Raw genomic sequence first — 20,223 nt, forward strand, 5'->3', positions numbered from 1 at the left:
TAACGTTACAGTGTCAACATCTAACTTCCGGTAAGTTTGTAATAACAAACCATTGATTGGAAAATTCCTGTTATTTGCTCTAATATAAATAATTGATTTATGTAGAAGCTCTAAAGTCAAGCAGGAGATATTGGAGCTTATATATTTATATAAATTACATACATAAACACCATTTATAATAATTATATAAGACTTACACGACTATTGAATGTCACACTGCACTGAAGGATAACTTACTGCTTGAAAAATGGCATGTCAACTATCCACTCACAGGTGTAGATTGTTTGTTATGATCAAGAATCTCTGTAAAGTGCAGTTGGCATGGAGGTGGTTCATTCTGCCTCAGAGACTTTCTCCAAGAGTGTGAAGAAAAAAACCCTACTTCCTTTAAGTCAACTGCTGGAGGACACCAGAAAGAGTGGAAATGTCCCCCATCACCTTCTGGAAACTAGTAAGTAACACTGTTGTTCTTTTTAAAATCATATTTATTTCTTAAACATTAAGTTTTATGTTTGAGCAGGCCACTAACAATTATTGTATCTTATGAAACTGATACACATTTTTAATTTCCCATTCATGTATAAATGTGTCTTTGTATTTTTTTCTTTCAGGGGTGTTTGCCAAACTGAAGAGTAACAGTATAGTTCAAGCCGAACCATCAGAGCTGCACTTCAGTGGCTTTGAAGTAGGAAAGGATTATAGGAAAATCCTGGTTGGTTTATTTATTTATTTTTTACTTCGTTCATATTCTTGCTAAAACCGAATAGAATTTTTATTTTTTTTAGTGTGAATTTTTTTTGTTCTAATTTTTTGTTCTTTTTTTTTTACCCCGGAATGTTTCATGACCGTAATGGTTATATAATGTGACTTGTTTGTGTCATTGGCCTTAAACACTATTAAAAATTCCACTAATAGTACTCTGCGGTCAGTGGGAAACATCTCATGAGTTGTAGCTGAATGCAACATTAGAGAAAGGGAACAATATGGTAGGAAGTATGACGTAATGACAAAAGCTGTTGTTTTTTTCCCAAGAAACTAGTCAATGTCTCCTCTGACGTGCTCAGTGTCCACATTTTACCCCCTCAGACAAGGCACTTCCAAATTAAGTACACCAAAAAGGTAACCATCAACTGCCTTACAAATATCACTTTTACAGATAGGCTTTAAAAATTGTATAATATTTCTGATTATTTTAGTTTCATGAACAAAACCTTTCCAGAAATGCTTGGGCTATATTTCCCTCTTATAGTTTTATTTTATCATTATTTTTAAATACATGTTATTTTTCACAAAGGAAATTAGGCTTATTTTATTACCATTAAGATTATGAAATTCACTCCATAATGTTCAAAATATTCAGTGCTGATCGTACTGTTTTAAATGCAGTGCCGACTGGTTCCGGGTCTGGCTTACACTGTTACAGTGCTCTTCCGACCGGATGAGTGGCGTTACTTTTCTGATAACATCAGGATTCATGGCCAGGTAAAAACATGTTTTTGTCTAATATTTGGCCATGCAAATTCTGTAAGGACTCAGAACAGCTATCATGTGTCTGTGTTTTGTGTTTGTGTCAGGGAGAGGAGAACTTACTGGTTCCTGTTCATGCGTATCCTGTTATCAATGATCTTCACATCCCATCTCACATTAGTCTTCCCCCAGTGCCACTCGGACAGAGGTATACAATAATAATCATATCACACCAATAACATGTAAAATAACTATGATAACATTGTTGTTATAAAATAACTAAGATATATGAAGAGTTCAGATGCAAAAGCCTCTAAATGCCATTTGAAATTTTCTTCTTTAATGATGATTTTTATCAAACTTGTATATTTAAGTTCAGTAATTTCACTTAAATAACAATTAATAGGTAATTATCATTGCCATTTAAGTGAAATTACTGAACTTAAATATACAAGTTTGATAAAAATCATCATTAAAGAAAAAAATTTCAAATGGCATTTAGAGGCTTTTGCATCTGAACTCTTCATATGTAGATACAAACTATTGTTCAAACGTTGGGGTCATTTTTCTTTAAATAAATTGATATATATTTTAACAAAGAGACATTACATTACATCAAAAGTCACTGCATAGACTTTTACATTGTTAAATAAATGTGTTTTTTTTAACTTACTATCCTGAATCCTTATAAAATTTCAACAAAATTATTTAACATTGATCATAATAAGAAAGGTTCCTAATATGCTGATTTGCTGCACAAACCTGTATTATTATCAGAATGATTTCTGAAGGATCATGTGACACTGAAGACTGGAGGAATGATGACATAATTTGTAAAAGACATAACTTTTTTTTTTTAGTACCAGTCATGTGATTCCACTAGGCTGCAGTTGTCCAATAGACTTTGAGTTCCAAGTGCATTGCCTTCAGCCCCATGAGTCCTTCACTGTAACACCACTGTCAGGTAACCACTCTGCTGTTAGAGAGCAATGGAAACCAGTATAAGTGCATAAATACTGATAGAACTCTAGTTGGTGATCAAACATATACTGACTTACTTTGTATTTTATTTACTGTAACATCAGTATAAATAACAGATGTTATCCGTGTTTTAATCAGGGATCATTCCAGCTAATGGAAAGACCACGTTAAAAGTGACATTTACACCTCTGCGGTATGGTACAGCTGACATCACACTACAGCTGATCATCTCTCAGTTCAATTCCAAACCTGTCATCTGGACAGTGACGGGTTCCTCATCTCCATACCTGCTGCTCAGGTAATACATACAACAGGAAAAATAAAAGATTGCAATGCACTCATAACACTTAAGTAACCAAATAGGAACATGCCATGTTATTTTTTAAATTAACATTTACATCCTAAAAATGTTAATGTTATTGTAAAAATGTTGTGTAAATGTCTAAGTTCAGATGCTTTTGCAAAAACATTAATGGCATTTTTGTTCTCTCTATGCCTCAGTAAACCTGATGGAAATGGTGATGATGATCATTTTGTTGAAGAGCGGAAGGCTGCTGATGGAAAATCTCTGGCTGTTACATCCTATCATAAGCCGAAAATATCTCCTTCCTTGGAGAAGGTGAGAAAATATATTATTGTTCTTGTTTTTATTTATATTCTCAAAAGATCAGTTTCAACTATTGAGTATTTAGGGCTGGTTTGGAGGAACAGCCAAGGCATGCTGTTAACCAGCAAAAAATCCAGCACCCAAAACAGAAAGTCGTGCTTGTCTTTTCAACGGGGTCTAAATGGTTTAAGGAATTTGAATTAGCTAAGGTTAATTTCATTTGGGGCCTTTAAAAACAGTAGCAGAGAGGTTTGTGTGAGATTGAATTACAATGTTAATTTTGTTGTTTGCACTGAGCTTGCTGAATCCAATTAGAATTGACTGGATACCCTTTCAGCCGTCAAATATGGGAAACACATACAAAGAATTACAATCATAAGGCAGCAAAAATTTTAGCTGTGGTTTTGTTTGATTTATTAAAACTATTTATTTTATTTAAATCAGCAATTTATGTAAATCAAATGATAATGTAAATTAAATGATAATGAAGTAATGAGTGTTGGTGGTAGTAATAATAGTAATAATGAAAAATTCTGGTTAAAACTATCATGAAGCAATCATCTAGTGATTAATCTTGCCTACAATCACATTATTCTGTTTTTACTCTTATAGGGCAGCAAAAAGAAGAGCAAAGCTGATCCACAACTGCAGGTTTCCACCACAGATATCACCACTCATGCAGGACTGGTTAAAATGCTTCTCCAGCCACAAGACAAAATAAGATACAAGGAACTCCGGGAGGGTAAGAACACCACAGTACTCATTTAGAGGACCTATGAGGTGCGTGTTAACAACTAAAACCGTGGAAATGAAAGTTTGGCAAAGGCAGCAACTGCCATGCTGGAATGCTGATGTGTCCACTAGCATTGGCCAATCAAGACCAATGTTTTTGCCCCTGAAAGCCCAGATTTACTTGATGCAATTTTTTTCAGTTGTTCTTCGTTTGGAGGTGAAAAAAGAACTTTGATATGTACTGTTAGCGAGCATCGCGACACTGCTGAGAGCGAACTTTGTAAATATGTGCGCTTTCCTCTCAATAACAAAATAAATAAATAAATAACAGCGGTGAGAAAATAGCAGTTAAGATGCACAATGTGGGATATGTTTGCACAAGCTCTGCAATATGACACTCTAATCGCTTTATGTAGCACGATGGATGGCTTTAAAGCAGCAGCTTTACCATATTAAACATGAAAGAACTGACAATTAGAATTACAAATTCATTTTCTACTATAAAGCGACTCTCCAGTGTGTTCATGTTTTTACTCACGGATGTCTGATCTTGACAGATTGAGTAGAAGAAATGAACCGGAGAAGAGTTCCACGTCAAAGAAGGCGGAGCCATAGAGCACACTATTGTGTAATCGATTTGGCAAACTGTTTCAAACTCCAAACAAACTTTTTGGCCTGATTTTGACTTCACATCAGTTCGTTCTCCGATTTTGCTTGAAGTATATCAGGGCCTTTATGGTGGTTCACCAGCATCTAACCAGCGCTAAAAACCTAAAACCTGATCAGCCTGGAAATTGTTGCTGATGAGATCAAATCTGGTCCTTTCAGTGGAGTGGAGTTTAGATAATAATAAATGAAGTCCCATTTTATGCCCCCTTTGCAAGTTGGGGGGGAAATGGGCTTTTACAGTGATGCTTTTCTTGAATTCTAAGATCATTTTTAGCTTACACTGTTTGTACCACTTTATTTTGTGCTGCCCTCATCAGTCATCACTCTGTGTGTAATTCTAGTAAAATCTGATGACAGAAGTAGAGATGAAAGTCTCTCTTTTTTATTTTATTTTAAACAATTCTTATCCACTGTGGTGTGTGTATGATGCCAAATATGTCATATATCCTAAATAACAAAAACATTGAATTATAGACTGAGTGTTATGGCTGAAACACACATACAGAATTCAATTTTAAAAGATTTGGATTTGTAAAACAGCATACAACTAATCAAATATGCAATGACCTGACCAGAAATCACAGTAATTCAAGATACCCTTATGTTTTATTTTATTTGTTGAAGCCATGTCTTATACCAAGTTTGCAGACCAAACAAGAGAGATGAAGGAAGCTGCTTTTTTAAAGAAGGTCCAACAAAAGGAGGAGAAAGCCAATCATATCCGCTGGTGTGTTGCTCCACATGACAGATGACATATTCTGATTTTACGTACAATATAACAAAGCGAACTGCAAATCCCTTAAAAATAGTGTGTTTTATCCTTAGGCAAGTTGATTTGGGTGATGACCCATGTTCAACCGCTCAAAAACTTAAAATTTTAAAGGAGCAAGATGAGGCAGTTGCTGCTTTCAAAGTAAGCCAGTGAATTGGTTTGATTCATATGAAACATTTTTGTCACTTTCCACTGAATGCTCATATACTTAATGTGTTTTTCAGCTAAAATACAGTGGTGAGTCAGTGGCCTCTTCAGGATCTTCAACGAGACTTTTCTCAAGGCGAATTTTACGAGATGCTGGACAGGTATGTGCAAGGCTTTCTTATTGACATCTTGATCTTTACAAATCATGTTTCTAGTCTGTACTTTTAGTTTAGGCTCTGTCCTGTGTATATTACAAGTATGTACTTCACTGATGGTAAGAAAGTACATAGTTTTAAATAGGTAGCAAGAACGTACTGTATAACAAGCTCATATCACAATAAAATTGTGTATTGATACCATTTGTCACATACAGTTAGCATGTAAATGTTATAGCATCTCTATGTTATAGTTCCCAGAATGCACTGTGGATTTCATCAGGTATGGCACTGGCCAGCTGGAGGTCAGACAGAGAGCACTCAGACTCTTCCAGCAGGCTGCTCGAAAGGTAACATAGCTCATAACTAAACCATATTAATTTAAATGTTATTAAACTATTATTTAAAGCATTACTACGATGCTTGTTTTCAACTCACAGTATTAGTATAATAATGTTACATTCTGTTGTGTTCAATCGAGGTTGTTCTTCAATGTCGTATGAACAAGAGGCTTGAGTCATTAAGAGAACTTGTTCGCAAAACCAGGAGTCAAGGAGATAAAGAATCAGGTTGGGATTTTATTGTTATTATTCTAATTAATACTTGCATTAAATTGTATAAAAATGACAGTAATGAGATTTACAGGGTTACAAACAATTTCTTCATCAAAGACTCCTGAAAAAAAATGTATCACTGTTTCAACTGTTTTCAACATTGGTAATATTAATAAGAAATGTTTCTTGAACATCAAATCAGCAGAATGAATTATTATCAGAAAATCATTAGAATGAATTCTGAAGCATCATGTGACACTAAAGACAGGAGGAATGCTGCTGAAAATTCAGCCTTTTCATCACAGGAATATATCACATTTATATTCAGATAGAATATATTACTTAAAAAAAATAAATGTAGCCTTGGAGAGCATAAAATACTTCTTTCAAAAACATTATAAAAAGCCTATTGATATAGTAACAGAGGGTACAATATATAAAATATGCAGTACTTTGTTAATGTATGCTTATTATAAAGTGTTACCAAAATGTTTTGCATACTCCAGACTTTTGAATGAAGGTGTATATTGCTATTATGTTGTAAGTCATATCACCAATATATATATATTTTAATATTTATCTGTTCTTTTGTTGTAGATGGGGATGAGAAGCCACACTTTTTTAAGCTGACACCAGAAAAAGTTCTGCCCATTACCTTCAATACATTTATACCTGAGGACCAACCTGACGAACTTGTGAGAGACTGCTTATGGTTATTGTACAGAGCCTCTGTATATTTCTTGTATGACACAATTTTGATGCAAAAACTAGACTTCAATATTTTCAGTTACTGTAAATAGAATCGAAACCTCTTAAAGAGGTGCATTTTGTTCGACAAATGCCAAAAAGTTTCAGTTCAACATTTGAGATTTTGTGGCAAATTTTTGTGTCTTGTGTTGTGGCTTTCAGGGTGTGAATGCTTTGGGCCAAATTCCTGTAAAAATGCCTGAAGCAGATCTGAAACTCAGGACTCCACTGTTCAATCTAAAGGTACGGGAAGAAAGCGCTTTCCCCACTCATTTATCGTCTGATAGGAAATTTTTTACCATGTAATTTTTCTTAAAGTTCCTGTAAATGCCCACTTCTGGCTTAAAGGAGTAGTTCACTTTAAAAAAAAAAAACTTTTGCTGATAATTTACTCACCCCCATGTCATCCAAAATATCCATGTCATTCTTTCTTCAGTCGAAAAGAAATTAAGGATCCAGGATTTTTCTCCATATAATGGACTTCAATGGGAACCAAACGGTTCAAGGTCCAAAAGACAGTTTCAGTGCAAACTGTTCAAAGGGCTTTAAACAAGCTTATAAAACTTAAACTTTGTTTATTTTTTTTTTAAATGAGTGATCGTTTCGCTTGATAAGACCCTTATCCATCGTCTGAAATTGCTCAAAGCCCTTTGAACAGTTTGCAGTTTGCACTGAAACTGTCTTTTTAGCCTTGAACCGTTTGGTTCCCATTGAAGTCCATTATATGGAGAAAAATCCTGGAATGTTTCAAAACAAAATGTTAGTATCTATTAAGCACACTTTCTACGAACAAAGTGGAACGTCGAAATAAAGTGTTACCAAATCAGGAAATGCCACATAAAGGCCATTTACTAATCCAACAGAGCACTGTTTTAATTATATTTAACCAACCATTTCATATCATACATTTTAATATTTATTTTCTTGAGTTTCTCTTTAAAACATGATTCCTCATAATGTGATCCCAGCCAGCATAATGGAAATTGTGGACGTCTATTTTTAAGGTTCCCCAGCGTTACAAACTGATGGGTTATCAGCCATTATCTGTCTTTGATGCAGCAGCAACATTCGTTTCTCCTGACCTGTGTAGGACATTACGCACCGGAGCAGAGGTAAACAACATGTTATTGGGTTATTTTTAGCCATAAAATGATTAATTGTTGTATATGTTTACATTAAAATGAATCCGGAAACAAATCTAACTATTGTGTTTGATCTACTCGGCATTGTGTTGTTACAGGACGAGCTGTTGCCTGTAGTGACATGTCCATCTGTAGAGCTCAGTGATGATGAGGAAGATAACAGTCCAGAGGCCCATGATGGATCACATCAGGATTTAGGTCCCATGCTTAGTTTCAGTACACCTGACGCACTTCTCAGACTGCCCAACGCCCACCCTCTCCGGATCTTTGTATGTTTTTGAGCCACCTATCATTTTCTGCCACAAACACCATGTCTATACGATGAAAAGATCATATTTGTTATCATTAGCTTAAAGTATAATCATTAAACAACCTCTTCATTACCTGAAATAATAAATTAAAATTAAATTTACATTAAAATAAAATGTATTTTTATTTTATTTCAGCTATTTGTCAAAAGCATGTTATCCATTTCTCCATTTTATTTAGATTCACTTGTACTAAGGCAAATTAAACTGGTAACACTTACAATAAGATTTCATTTTTTAACATTAGTTACATATATATTAGTTAACATGACCTAACAATGATCAATAGTTCTACAGCATTTATTAATATAAATTCATGTTAATAATTTCAACGTTTACCAATACATTTTTAAAATTCAGTATTAACATTAGTTAATTTATTCGGAACTAATATGAACAAACAATAAACAATTAGATTTTTACAAACAAACGTTAAAAAAGATTAATAAATGCTTTAAAAAATATATTGCTCATTGTTAGTTAATACATTTACTAATGTTAACAAGTGAGATATTATTGTAAATTGTTACAATGTAACTGAGAATTAAATAAATTATGAAATACTATAAACTATATTTTAAATCCTGATAAAATGACAAAATTACTTTAAATGAAGTTTAATTATGAAATATCAAAAACTAATTCAAAATATAAATAAAAAATATAATTATGTATTAATGATACTAAAATGACATTGGATAAAGTAGTATAAACTACTTCTTCACAACTCTATAACCTGTCGGTTCTGCTTGTGGTTTTTTTTTTGTTTTTTTGTTTTTTTTAAGCTTAACAAGTCTTACACTGTTTGAATTAATATGATCTTTTTAAATTTTATTTAGAATCCTGCACCACACGTTTATGCCTTCAAACCAGCTCCGCTTTACCTGGAGTGTGACCTGGACTTTCATTTGTGTCCATTGCCACGATACACTGTCCCTAAGGTCGTGGGTGTGCATGCCCCTCAAACACAAAAGAAGTTTCTAGATAGAAAGGTTTGTTGAGACATTTTTTGCATCACAGCAAACTCTCAATCATATGGCCTTAAAATGAAGTTTTATATCATAGCTGGTACTATATTACTGTCTGAAATGATCATTATCCTGGACAAAAAAATTTTTTTTTTTAGTGTTTATTTTAATGTTATTACTAAATATACGTTTTATCCTGTAATCATTTGCTTAAAATATCAAATGCAGGATATAATCAAAGGGATTATGGTGTGGAAAAAGTTTCCCTGTATGGCCTTAAGCACTTTATCCAATATTTCGAGTCTAAGAAGCGACTGGGCCCCACGCATGTAAGTATTGCATGCACTCATATAAACATTCATTTGTTGGCTTACCTCTTATTTACAGGAACAATATTGTTTTATATCTAGGTGTGACCCGTTCAGTGTTGTCCTGCTGCCTGTGGAGGCCCCTCCAGATCTTCAGGGTCTGCCCAACAGCATCAGAGATGAGATTCAAGCTGAAGGGTAAATATAGATTAACACCAGCTTGAATAAACCCTCCATTGCTAATTGTTTGGGACGCCATTAGATGCATGCTGGTTTGATTTCTTTGGCAGGTCTGAGAGCTCAGATCTTCGTCTCACTCCTGAGATGACTGAAGCAGAGTTTGGTCTGTCTGCGAGATCTTCAGCTTCATCTGTTAAAAAGGATCAAGATGAAGGCAATGGGTTGGTACAATGGGTTATCAGATTTGACATTTTGGGTAATTGAGAATTTGCTAATTGTCTTGTTCTTTATCATGCCCAGCATCATAATATGCCTACTTCCTTACTATATGGTTGGCAAAAAACAGAATGTGAGCAAAATAGTTTGTCTGAATTCATAGTATTCATAAAACAGAATCTGAAAAGTACCCAGATGCACATCCACTGAACCTTTTTAATATCCCATGAGGCAACGGGAGGATTTATGAATAGTAGTGAAACGATGGAACAGATGCTGTCGGTCACATGAAAATGAGAGCATGGCGAATGTAATAGATCCAAGTTTAATTCATACTACACATTCATACTACACTCACCTAAAGGATTATTATGAACACCATACTAATACTGTGTTTGACCCCCTTTTGCCTTCAGAACTGCCTTAATTCTACATTACATTGATTCAACAAGGTGCTGAAAGCATTCTTTATCACCCAGATTGATAGGATAGCATTTGCAGTTGATGGAGATTTGTGGGATGCACATCCAGGGCACGAAGCTCCCATTCCCCCACATCCCAAAGATGCTCTATTGGGTTGAGATCTGGTGACTGTGGGGGCCATTTTAGTACAGTGAACTCATTGTGGCCATAAAGGGATGGACATGGTCAGAAACAATGCTCAGGTAGGCCGTAGCAGTAGGCCTAAAGTGTGCCTAGAAAACATCCCCCACACCATTACACCACCACCAGCCTGCACAGTGGTAACAAGGCATGATGGATCCATGTTCTCATTCTGTTTATGCCAAATTCGGACTCTACCATCTGAATGTCTCAACAGAAATCGAGACTCATCAGACCAGGCAACATTTTTCCAGTTTTGAACTGTCCAATTTTGGTGAGCTCTTGCAAATTGTAGCCTCTTTTCGCTGTTTGTAGTGGAGATGAGTGGTACCCGGTGGGGTCTTCTGCTGCTGTAGCCCATCCGCCTCAAAGTTGTGCGTGTTGTGGCTTCACAAATGCTTTGCTGCATACCTCGCTTGTAACGAGTGGTTATTTCAGTCAAAGTTGCTCTTCTATCAGCTTGAATCAGTCGGCCCATTCTCCTCTGACCTCTAGCATCAACATGGCATTTTCACCCACAGGACTGCCGCATACTGGATGTTTTTTACCCTTTTCACACCATTCTTTGTAAACCCTAGAAATGGTTGTGCGTGAAATCCCATTTTATGAGCCTTTTGTGAAATACTCAGACTTAAATCACCTTTCTTTCCCATTCTGACATTCAGTTTGGAGTTCAGGAGATTGTCTTGACCAGGACCAGGATTGTCTTGACACCCCTAAATGCATTGAAGCAACTGCCATGTGATTGGTTAATTAGATAATTGCATTAATGAGAAATTGAACAGGTGTTTCTAATAATCCTTTAGTTGAGTGTATATAGAATGCACTTTTTTTAATGGTCACAAAGGAAGTTTCAAACCTACGAGACTTGGATTTCTGTCATTTTGAGGTTGACATATGATTGAATAGAAACATAACCTAAATCTTCTCTGTCTGCAAGTCTCAGAAGTCCAATAGCACCAGTCGCCTCTGCACGATCCACAACAAGGTGAGCACCAGCACTTTAATCCATCTCATATTCCTCATTTTGACAGGGTAATCATTGTAAAAGCTATAAAACATAAATTCATAAAACAAAAAGGCAGTTTTTGTTTGTTCTACAATGTAGGGGAAGTTGATTCCACCATCTGGGCATGAGAACAGCAAATGATTTGCTTTGTTGTGCAGGTTACAGAATGAAGATGACATGAGATAAACTTTCTTCCTCTTTAATTTTTGGATCACAGAAACACACGTGAGCAGCCGTTGGAGTCAACACAGAACAACAGACTGGGACCAAAAGTGCTGGGGAGATTAAAAGAATTGAAATCTACAGGCAGAGTCAGCTGTGCCTCATCATGTGACAGTAAATAGCACTTTCATCTTCAAAAGAAATGGAAATGGACAGTGAAATGCAGTGGTAGATCAGGTAAACGTGCAGATTTCAGCTAAATACAATGACAAGCCACCAGATGGCATTAAATGTCTGTCACATAAAACTCAACAACTAACAAGAAGTTCTAGTCAATGTTTGTATGAAATCTCTTTTTTCACAAGTTCAGTTAAATATATTTTCTAATCTTATTTCCTTTATCATTCAATTTGCTTTCTAGTAAACCTAAACTACAAAAAACACTTTTTTTTAAACTGTAGATATGTAGAAACAACTCATATGAGCACATATGAAACAAATCAGACATAGTACCATTTTTTTTTTTGACAAGTTACCATATATAACAGCAGTCCTCTATTTGACATGAATTCCAAGTTTGTGCAAAGGTTATTTTTTATTTGAATAAATTGACAACATAACGTTAATTTATATATATATAATACTAATAAACTAAAAAAATTGCTAAATTGCTTTTTGGCAAGTCACCTTTCTTTAATTACAGCAGTCCACGATTTTTTTTTGTGAATTCAAAAGTGCAAAATATATTTTTATTACTTTAATACATTTTACATGTAATTTTTTACATAAAATCTTAAAATACCATTTTTAAGTGGAAAAAAAAAAATATGTGACTGCAATGCATGTTTTTGGCAGATATTTTCACTAACATGACAACTTAATCGAGCATTTCCACCGATTCAGTGAGACGTTGATTATTAGGAAGAGAGTGATCATGAGGCTTTACAAGCTTCCGTTTTACGCGGTCTGGTTTGCACCCAAGCAAATGCCAGCCTGGATCTAATCCTTCTGACAGTCTTTCATCCACAACCGTTTTGCTGCACTGCTCTCACCTCCACATTAACCTCACTATAGCGAAACGCTGCTTGGTTCCTGTCCCTGAGGACACTGCAATTAGCACCCTGTATTGCATGAAGTTAATGGTAGTTGACACCCAACAACTATCACGTCATTTGCATTACAAGCAGTTTTTGTAATAATTGTGATAATTCTCAGCTGCTTTCCATAATCAGTATCTCTCAAAAATGTATCTATAAAAAAACCCACAAATCTATGATTAAATGCATGAAAACGTTTGAAATAAGTCATTGGATGCCTATTTTTTTTGTAGTATTCAAAAAACAAAACAAAACAATAATCGTAAAAAACTACGCAGAGACGTTGACACCTAATTTCATTTTACATTTCACTTAGGGTTAGGCACCAAAACTGCACCGTTTGCATTTCCAGCACAGCTCCTTAACTAGCCTTTAATGTTTGGTAGTTCTAATTGTTGGTCTACCGTTCCCAATGGACAACACGCACTGAAGTCATAGATTGTCACATTAAGGGCAAGCCTGAACAGGATTATGCCCACAACAACTGCACAGTTTGATTATTTGGATTAATTGTTGATGGAAAAATCTCGAACAAACCAATAAATCCACAGTGGACATGAAATGTTAGGAAAATTTCTACAATATTTTTATTTTATTACAGAACATATACAACAATTTACAATTAGCTGAATGAAAATAGAATATACACACAAGAACAGAACATGATGGACTAAAATAGGGAACCCTCATGTAAAAAATAAAACCCCTCAATTTTATCACATTACAGGATGTTCTGCTCGCTTGGTAAAAGCAAAAACTTTGGTATAGTAGATAAGACCAAGGCTTGGGAGCAATTTCTGAGAACTTGTTTGAAATTTAAACTGCATCAAAAGTTCAAAACTGAAAGATATTCTGCGTATTTACTAATGCTGGTTAAAAACCACTTACAGCATGACATCTCACAGAGAGTATAGCTGCACAAAAAAACAACTTAATCCACAGCACAGTTCTACCATTTCAGGCATCACAATACCTGATATTGAGATACTGCAATACTCCATAGCAAAAGAATCAGGAACCAAAATAACCAAAAACAGAAGACGATCTCGGTGCATTGTTGTCCAAAATTACTTCTTAAGACGATCCTGCATTAGTGAGGCTAAAACAGTCTGATCTGTCATTGTTTACGTGCCTTTACAAATTAGATTTAGGTCTTGTGAAATGCCAAATCTCTAACTGACTCGTCTATAAATAGTACATGTTGCTCCTGTGCTATTTTGAGATCAACCGATTCCTCTCAAATGATGCCAAATTTCTCTATATGGGTAAATGTGTAATCCATGTTCCTGAGAATTCCGTCTAGAATTCCGTCATAGAACTATTTGTCCTTCTTATCCTCCATGACCTCGGATAAATCCTCCTCCCTAAGAGTCTTCACTCGGGCCTCCATGTTGGCGATCCTCTGTTTGATCTTTGTCTGGCTGGCTGTCCAGTCTACCAAAAGACGAGCGAATTTAGTCTGCATCACATCTAAATTTGTCTCCAGCGTGGAGACCTTTTCCTCTAGGTCCTTCGGGTCGGCGCCAGCATTGGCTGCAGCCTCGTCGATAAGATTGTCTTTCATCAGAATTGCCCTACCTTTCTCCTCTAAAGCCTTCTTTGCTTCTGGGTACTCAGTTAATGCTTCCATCAAGTCATCTTTCGAGAGTGCGAACAGATCGGAGTAGCCCACGCTGCGTATGTTAGCGGTCCTGCGGTTTCCGGCCTTACTTCCTTTGATGCCGAGGATGCTGATCTCGCCAAAGTAAGCACCATCACCGAGGACCACAAACTGCGTAACTCCATCATCCGCCACCACGGCTAGTTTGCCCTCTTTGATGATGTACATCTCCCGCCCAATGTCGCCCTTCTTGCAGATGTAGTCGCCAGGACTGAAAACCTGCGGTTGGAGTTTGAGGACAAGCTCAACTAGAAGCCCTGCCTCGCAGTCCTGGAAGATACGCACCTTCCGAAGGGTTTCCAGATGCACGTTGATGGCGATCTCCGCCTTGAGTTTGTCTGGGAGATTCTTGAGCACTTCCTTCTCATCGCAGGTCTTCTGTTCCGTCCAAAGGTAGTCAAACCACTTCACGACACGGGCCTCCAGATCTTTGGTGACCTTTCGGAACTGCATGTACTGCTTGATGGAGTCAATCTTGGCCTGGAACTCTGCGCGGGATGCATTCATGTTGGAAATCATGGCACCGACGTTACCAACGATGGTGGCGAAAATGAGCACGCCGATGAGAAAATCAGAAACGACAAATAAATACTCAATGTCTCGGACAGGCGGTGGCGTCTCCCCGATTGTAGTGAGCGTGAGAGTGGACCAGTACAAGCAGTAGATGTACTTCCTGGCAAGACGGCCAAACTCGGGGTCACTGATGTTGGGATACACCCAAGTGTCTGATCCAAAGCCGATTGTTTTTGAGATGGCGAAAAAGATGCAGCCGTTCCAGTGGATGATGATCAGGATGTACAGGACTAGATTGCTGATGCGGAAGATGTTGGGGAAGTTGGTTCTGGTTTCAGTGCGATCGAAGAACTCAAACAGACGAGCCATTTTGAAAAGCCGGTTGAATCTGAGTTCGGGATTGTTGTATCCCACTTTCAGCATTATTATGTCTGTCGGTATCATGGAGAAAACATCATATCTGAATTGCGGTGACTTTTTATAGTGTTCCCACAGCTTCTTAGATTCTCTCACCAGTAAGCCTTGCTCCAAGAAACCTGTGAAAACAATTACATACATTGTTTATTAGGTATGCACGATATATCGGCCACCATATTGGTATCGTTCAGTTTTAAAGTTATCGTTATCGGCCAAATATATTAAAGCCGAAAAATACATTATTTTTTTTTTTTTAAGTTGAGACACTTCAGATGTGCACTGTTCGCTTTGCCGTGATGGTTTTTTAATTGCTTGAAAGATGACTTGAATCACTTCAAAAAAGGAAAATACAGTGCAACGTGTGCAGTGCAAGTCATATAGGCTACATAAAAATTATAATGCGAACAGTATAATAATACATTGTGTGCTTGGGACATGGCTTTTAATAGTTAGACTTTGTTTTTTGTCAGGCTCTCCAAAATTAAAAAAAAAATGGATTTAGAATAGATTTATCTGCCAATATATCGGTTATCGGCTTTCAAATATAAAGAATTATCGGTATCTGTCAAAATGTTCATATCGGTACATCCTTATTGTTTATAGGATGTTTTTTTAGCACTGACAACTTCCCTGTAGAGCAGTGATTTCAGAAGGTATGTTCTCTAGTTTAGAATCGTTGAACAATAGTAATAATAATAATAACAATAGTTTTTGAATGAAAAATAAAAAATGAATACAGTATGATTTCAGTTTACATCTTGATTTTGTGTTCTCTGTAGTATTTGAATTTATAAATAGATAATTGTATTACATTATTCAGAATTTATTCATTTAAATATTTTTGAGTCAGCCTGCGGCCCCTTTAGCTGTTTGCTGAACCACTGCTTTAGATGGATTTTTAGTTCATTCACTATTTAGTTAAATATGACAACGTGAACAAACATAGAAAATTAGAAGAATAATCTTACCTGTTCTTGATCTCACAAATGTGTCAAGATAGTAGATGGCATCTGATGAATAGTCCAGAACTAACCATAGGATTGTGTAATCATCCTGCAACTCATTAAAACAGGATCTGGAAAGAAAGAAAACCCCCAGATCAGAACAGACTGAATTTAGCATTACATTAGAGCTATCACCACATAACAGCACTAGAATATTCTTTGAAGTACTAAATATTATTATATCTGACTTGCTTAGTTGGGGACACAAACTTACTGATTTGACTGCACTGACACTATTGGATGAGAACTGAACTGAGCTGGACGATGACATCACTGTTTTCTGCAGAACTGCTTTATAAATTAAATGAATAATTCGTATAAAATCTTTATACGGAAATGAATCGACACTGAACTGAGCAATGACAATGTTTTAGCCGAAATGAACATTTTCCTGTTAACACTGTAAAAAGCTGCTTTGAAACGATCTGTTTTGTATAAAGCGCTATATAAATAAAGGTGACTTGGCTTGATATATTTCAGCATATAGTTTTCTTGTATGTTTGATAATTAGGTGCTCATTTTAAATAATATTTGAATATATTTTAATAATTAGCATGCAATATCATGGAACTTTTAATAAAATTACCTGGTAATAAGCATCATTAGGTTGTAGAAGGCAGGTATTGCTACAATGGTTAGCCAGTGGTAGTACAAATCTGACGCTGGATCCATTATCCATATCTGTTTTCTAAAAAGAAATGTATACAAAGTTCAGAACTGAGCAAAGACCTCCGTTAAATTGCATTTATTGGGGAAAAAACACTCACGGTTTCTCCTCCTCCTTCTTTTTATCATCCTTTTTCTCATCCTTTTTCTCATCTTTCTTTTCATCTTTTTTCTCATCCTTTTTTGGTTCTTCTTTCTTCTCATCCTTTTTTGGTTCTTCTTTCTTCTCATCCTTTTTTGGTTCTTCTTTCTTCTCATCTTTCTTTATCTCCCTGTCGTCCTTTTTGCTGCAATCAAATGATGAATGATATTTAGTATGCAGCAATTAGCACAATGTACTTAAGAACAACGTACTAATATTTAACTTTCCCACATACTCATCTGTATTGTTGCAGTTGTTCATATTCAGTGTTGCAAGAGGCCAATGATTTGCATTATTGTTGAAGCTGTAAAGACAACAATAGCATAAATAGTCTTATTCCTGTAATTTGATTAGGTAATATAATATGAAATACTAAAACATTGAAACATGCGCTTCATAATCAAAAACGACATTGAATCAACATTGGATTTACAATTGGATTCAAATGAAACTGAGAGTACTACATTGTTTTGGTAGTTGAAAGCATTATCAAATTATTCTAAATATTTAATAAATCACTCTCAAGGGGAGAGAGATGCGTTTTTGAATTCTGTGGTAATCTTCTATGGAGTTCTGCTTTATCAGATTGTGGGCCTACATTATGCTGTAACGCATTTTATTCTGTTAAATGTGAGCAAATAAGTAGCAGTATCTTCCAGTAGACTAGCAGTATGACCAGGACCATCATCAGGAAGGGTTGTGGTTCAAATACAAGGTGTGAGAGTGTGATAGACAGCAGAGGTTTATGGTTACCATCAACACAGCCTCTCTTGCTGTCTTGAGAAACACACTTAATCTCACCATAGACCAAGATATATTATTAGGACTGATTATGTTTCCACTCAAAGTATTATTATTTTATTTTTTACACAATTTGTTTGTTGGAAATGTGGAAGTTCACAACATCTGCAGAAAAGAAAAAAATATGTATGCAAGCAGCTTTTCACAAATTACACAAGTACAAATAGCGACAGATGTTATTTACATTGTGTCAAACAGTGTATTGTTGAATATTATAAAACAGATAACAATATATTAAGTGTTTATGATAAATAAAATCTAAAATGGATGCTGCCTTCATGGAGCATTACTTGTACCTGTCCCTAAAGTCCTCCCCTAACTTACCCGATAAACATTATATTCCCGCTGTTCAAATATTCTCATAATTTATATTACTACTATTAATGATTTTTATTTAAATAATTGCTTTTCCGAGCTGATCTGCGATGCTAAAATGTAAAAGAATAAGTTCAGAAAAAGAATTTGGGTCGGTCGCGTCAAAAGGCTAACATCACCCGTCTAAAGGTCGAGACAAACCAAGCGGACGTCGGGACGTTTTTAAACGTCTGTCGGCTAAGTATTTTCTGTTGGCTCTAGTCAGACGTAGTCAGGTTTTTTTTTGGTTTGATTCAGCATGGTGGATTGGTGTTGGGTCTTTGGTTAGAAAGAGAACTCTGATTGGCTGTTCAGCTTAGCTTAAAAATGCATTTGACCGCATTGCTTTCGTAGTGTAAACTCTCATATGGTGGAAAATGTATGGGAAGTGTGCTAGCCAGATGGGGTTTAAACTTTGTTGCTTGGAGACCCAAGTTTAGTTTGAACTTTGAAGACAAAAAACGTACCACGTTCAATGTTCTCTCACCATTCCTCTCCCCATATTTTGCAAACTTATTTTGTCCATTAGTTTGAAAGATCTGAAAAAAACACCCATTTACCCGCCCATAGACCCTCACTTGAAGAAATTAGGACAGAAATGGTTGAAAGTGGACAAAAGATCCGATCGGCCAAAACTCATCTTAATTCCAGGTGTAAATTGGGCTTTTGACGTCGGCTCGGTGTGTTTCAGGCTTTTCTTGCTGTGCCGCTAATCCTGTTATCAGCAGGATTGCTTTTGTGAGTTTGTAGGGGCTCCACCAGACAATGGTGGGCGGAGTTAGTGTAAATTGGATCTGCCAGGCCAGCAAGGCAGACTATTTGCACTTGGTGTAAATAAACACTCTGATATAATACTTTATAAAATGACAAACTTTATAAAATCAGAATTGTTGTGGTGGAGGAAAAAGTTGTGGTGGAAGTTTCCATAAAAATGCACGGTGATTACTTTATTTCCAATTTAGTTTTTAACTTTATCATTGTGTACAAATATTTTTTTGGAGGCCACTGTACATGGTTGCATTTTCACTCACTTCCTCTTGCGCAGTTGGTCCTGTCCTCTGTCATCCCATGATGCATCCTTTTCCATGTCACCAGAATCACTGCATTCAGAAGCTTTACATTTGGTAGACCTTCCTCCAAACCTCGGAATGAACTGGCACATCCTAAAAGTGAAGGTACAGTGTCTTATTAAAATCACTTATGATGCACAAACAATTCTCAAATCTCCAATAGAGCAAAAGGTCAAATTACCTGCCCATTAGTCCACGGCGTGGCTGATTGCTGCAAAATACCCAAATATACAACAAATAAAATATAAGGACTTAAATGACTTCATTGAATGAAAGAATTGTTCTAGATGCAAAATAATGATTGATTCGTCTATATGTCTGCGGTATATATCCTCAGACCTTTCTCCTCTCTCGATCCATTCGATAGCTGGCTCAGGAGTGAAGGCGGATCTTTGTGAGGGGTATGACTGTTCTGTGCAGATTTTAGCCATTTTCTTTCCTGTTAGGCCTTTCACTGCACTTGGATCACATCTGGAGCATTTGTGAAATCACTCCTGTAAATTGAAATGCACTTTCATTAGTGAACACACTTCCACATGCACATAAATAGTCTTGAATTCATGAATAAATAGCATTAAAGCTAATTTTAGTAGGGTTAAAGTTATGCATTTTCAAATTGCAACACTTTGACAATTTTTGTACGAAAAAGATTAAAAATAAATCCTTGTTCTATTTTAAGAATGGACAGAAGGATAATGAATCCTATATACACTCACCTAAAGGATTATTAGGAACACAATACTAATACTTTGTTTGACCCCCTTTCACCTTC

General features: G+C 36.0%; 2 protein-coding genes across 2 annotated transcripts; one reads left to right on the forward strand and one right to left on the reverse strand.

Moving 5' to 3' along the window:
- Positions 1-273: 273 nt before the first annotated feature.
- On the forward strand, positions 274-16,897 carry cfap221 (cilia and flagella associated protein 221). The gene is made up of 24 exons (XM_039653068.2): positions 274-451; positions 612-712; positions 1,033-1,119; positions 1,387-1,482; positions 1,575-1,675; positions 2,328-2,431; positions 2,587-2,746; positions 2,950-3,067; positions 3,668-3,797; positions 5,081-5,183; positions 5,282-5,369; positions 5,453-5,536; positions 5,785-5,880; positions 6,012-6,099; positions 6,682-6,779; positions 6,994-7,074; positions 7,836-7,943; positions 8,072-8,242; positions 9,121-9,273; positions 9,478-9,578; positions 9,660-9,755; positions 9,848-9,958; positions 11,497-11,544; positions 11,783-16,897. Exons 1-24 carry the CDS (start codon positions 322-324, stop codon positions 11,907-11,909), a joined length of 2,580 nt encoding a protein of 859 aa, XP_039509002.2. The 5' UTR covers positions 274-321; the 3' UTR covers positions 11,910-16,897.
- On the reverse strand, positions 14,120-19,921 carry LOC120462753 (cyclic nucleotide-gated channel alpha-3). The gene is made up of 8 exons (XM_089132491.1): positions 19,791-19,921; positions 19,633-19,662; positions 19,413-19,544; positions 17,462-17,530; positions 17,186-17,371; positions 17,005-17,106; positions 16,383-16,489; positions 14,120-15,533 (listed from the first exon to the last, which is right to left on the reverse strand). The coding sequence occupies exons 1-8, from the start codon at positions 19,880-19,882 to the stop codon at positions 14,143-14,145; spliced, it is 2,109 nt and encodes a 702-aa protein (XP_088988617.1). The 5' UTR covers positions 19,883-19,921; the 3' UTR covers positions 14,120-14,142.
- Between the last annotated feature and the right edge of the window lie 302 nt (positions 19,922-20,223).

The sequence above is a fragment of the Pimephales promelas genome, chromosome 6 (assembly GCF_988280905.1).
Source record: "Pimephales promelas chromosome 6, fPimPro1.hap1.1, whole genome shotgun sequence".
Classification (NCBI taxonomy): Eukaryota; Metazoa; Chordata; class Actinopteri; order Cypriniformes; family Leuciscidae; genus Pimephales; species Pimephales promelas.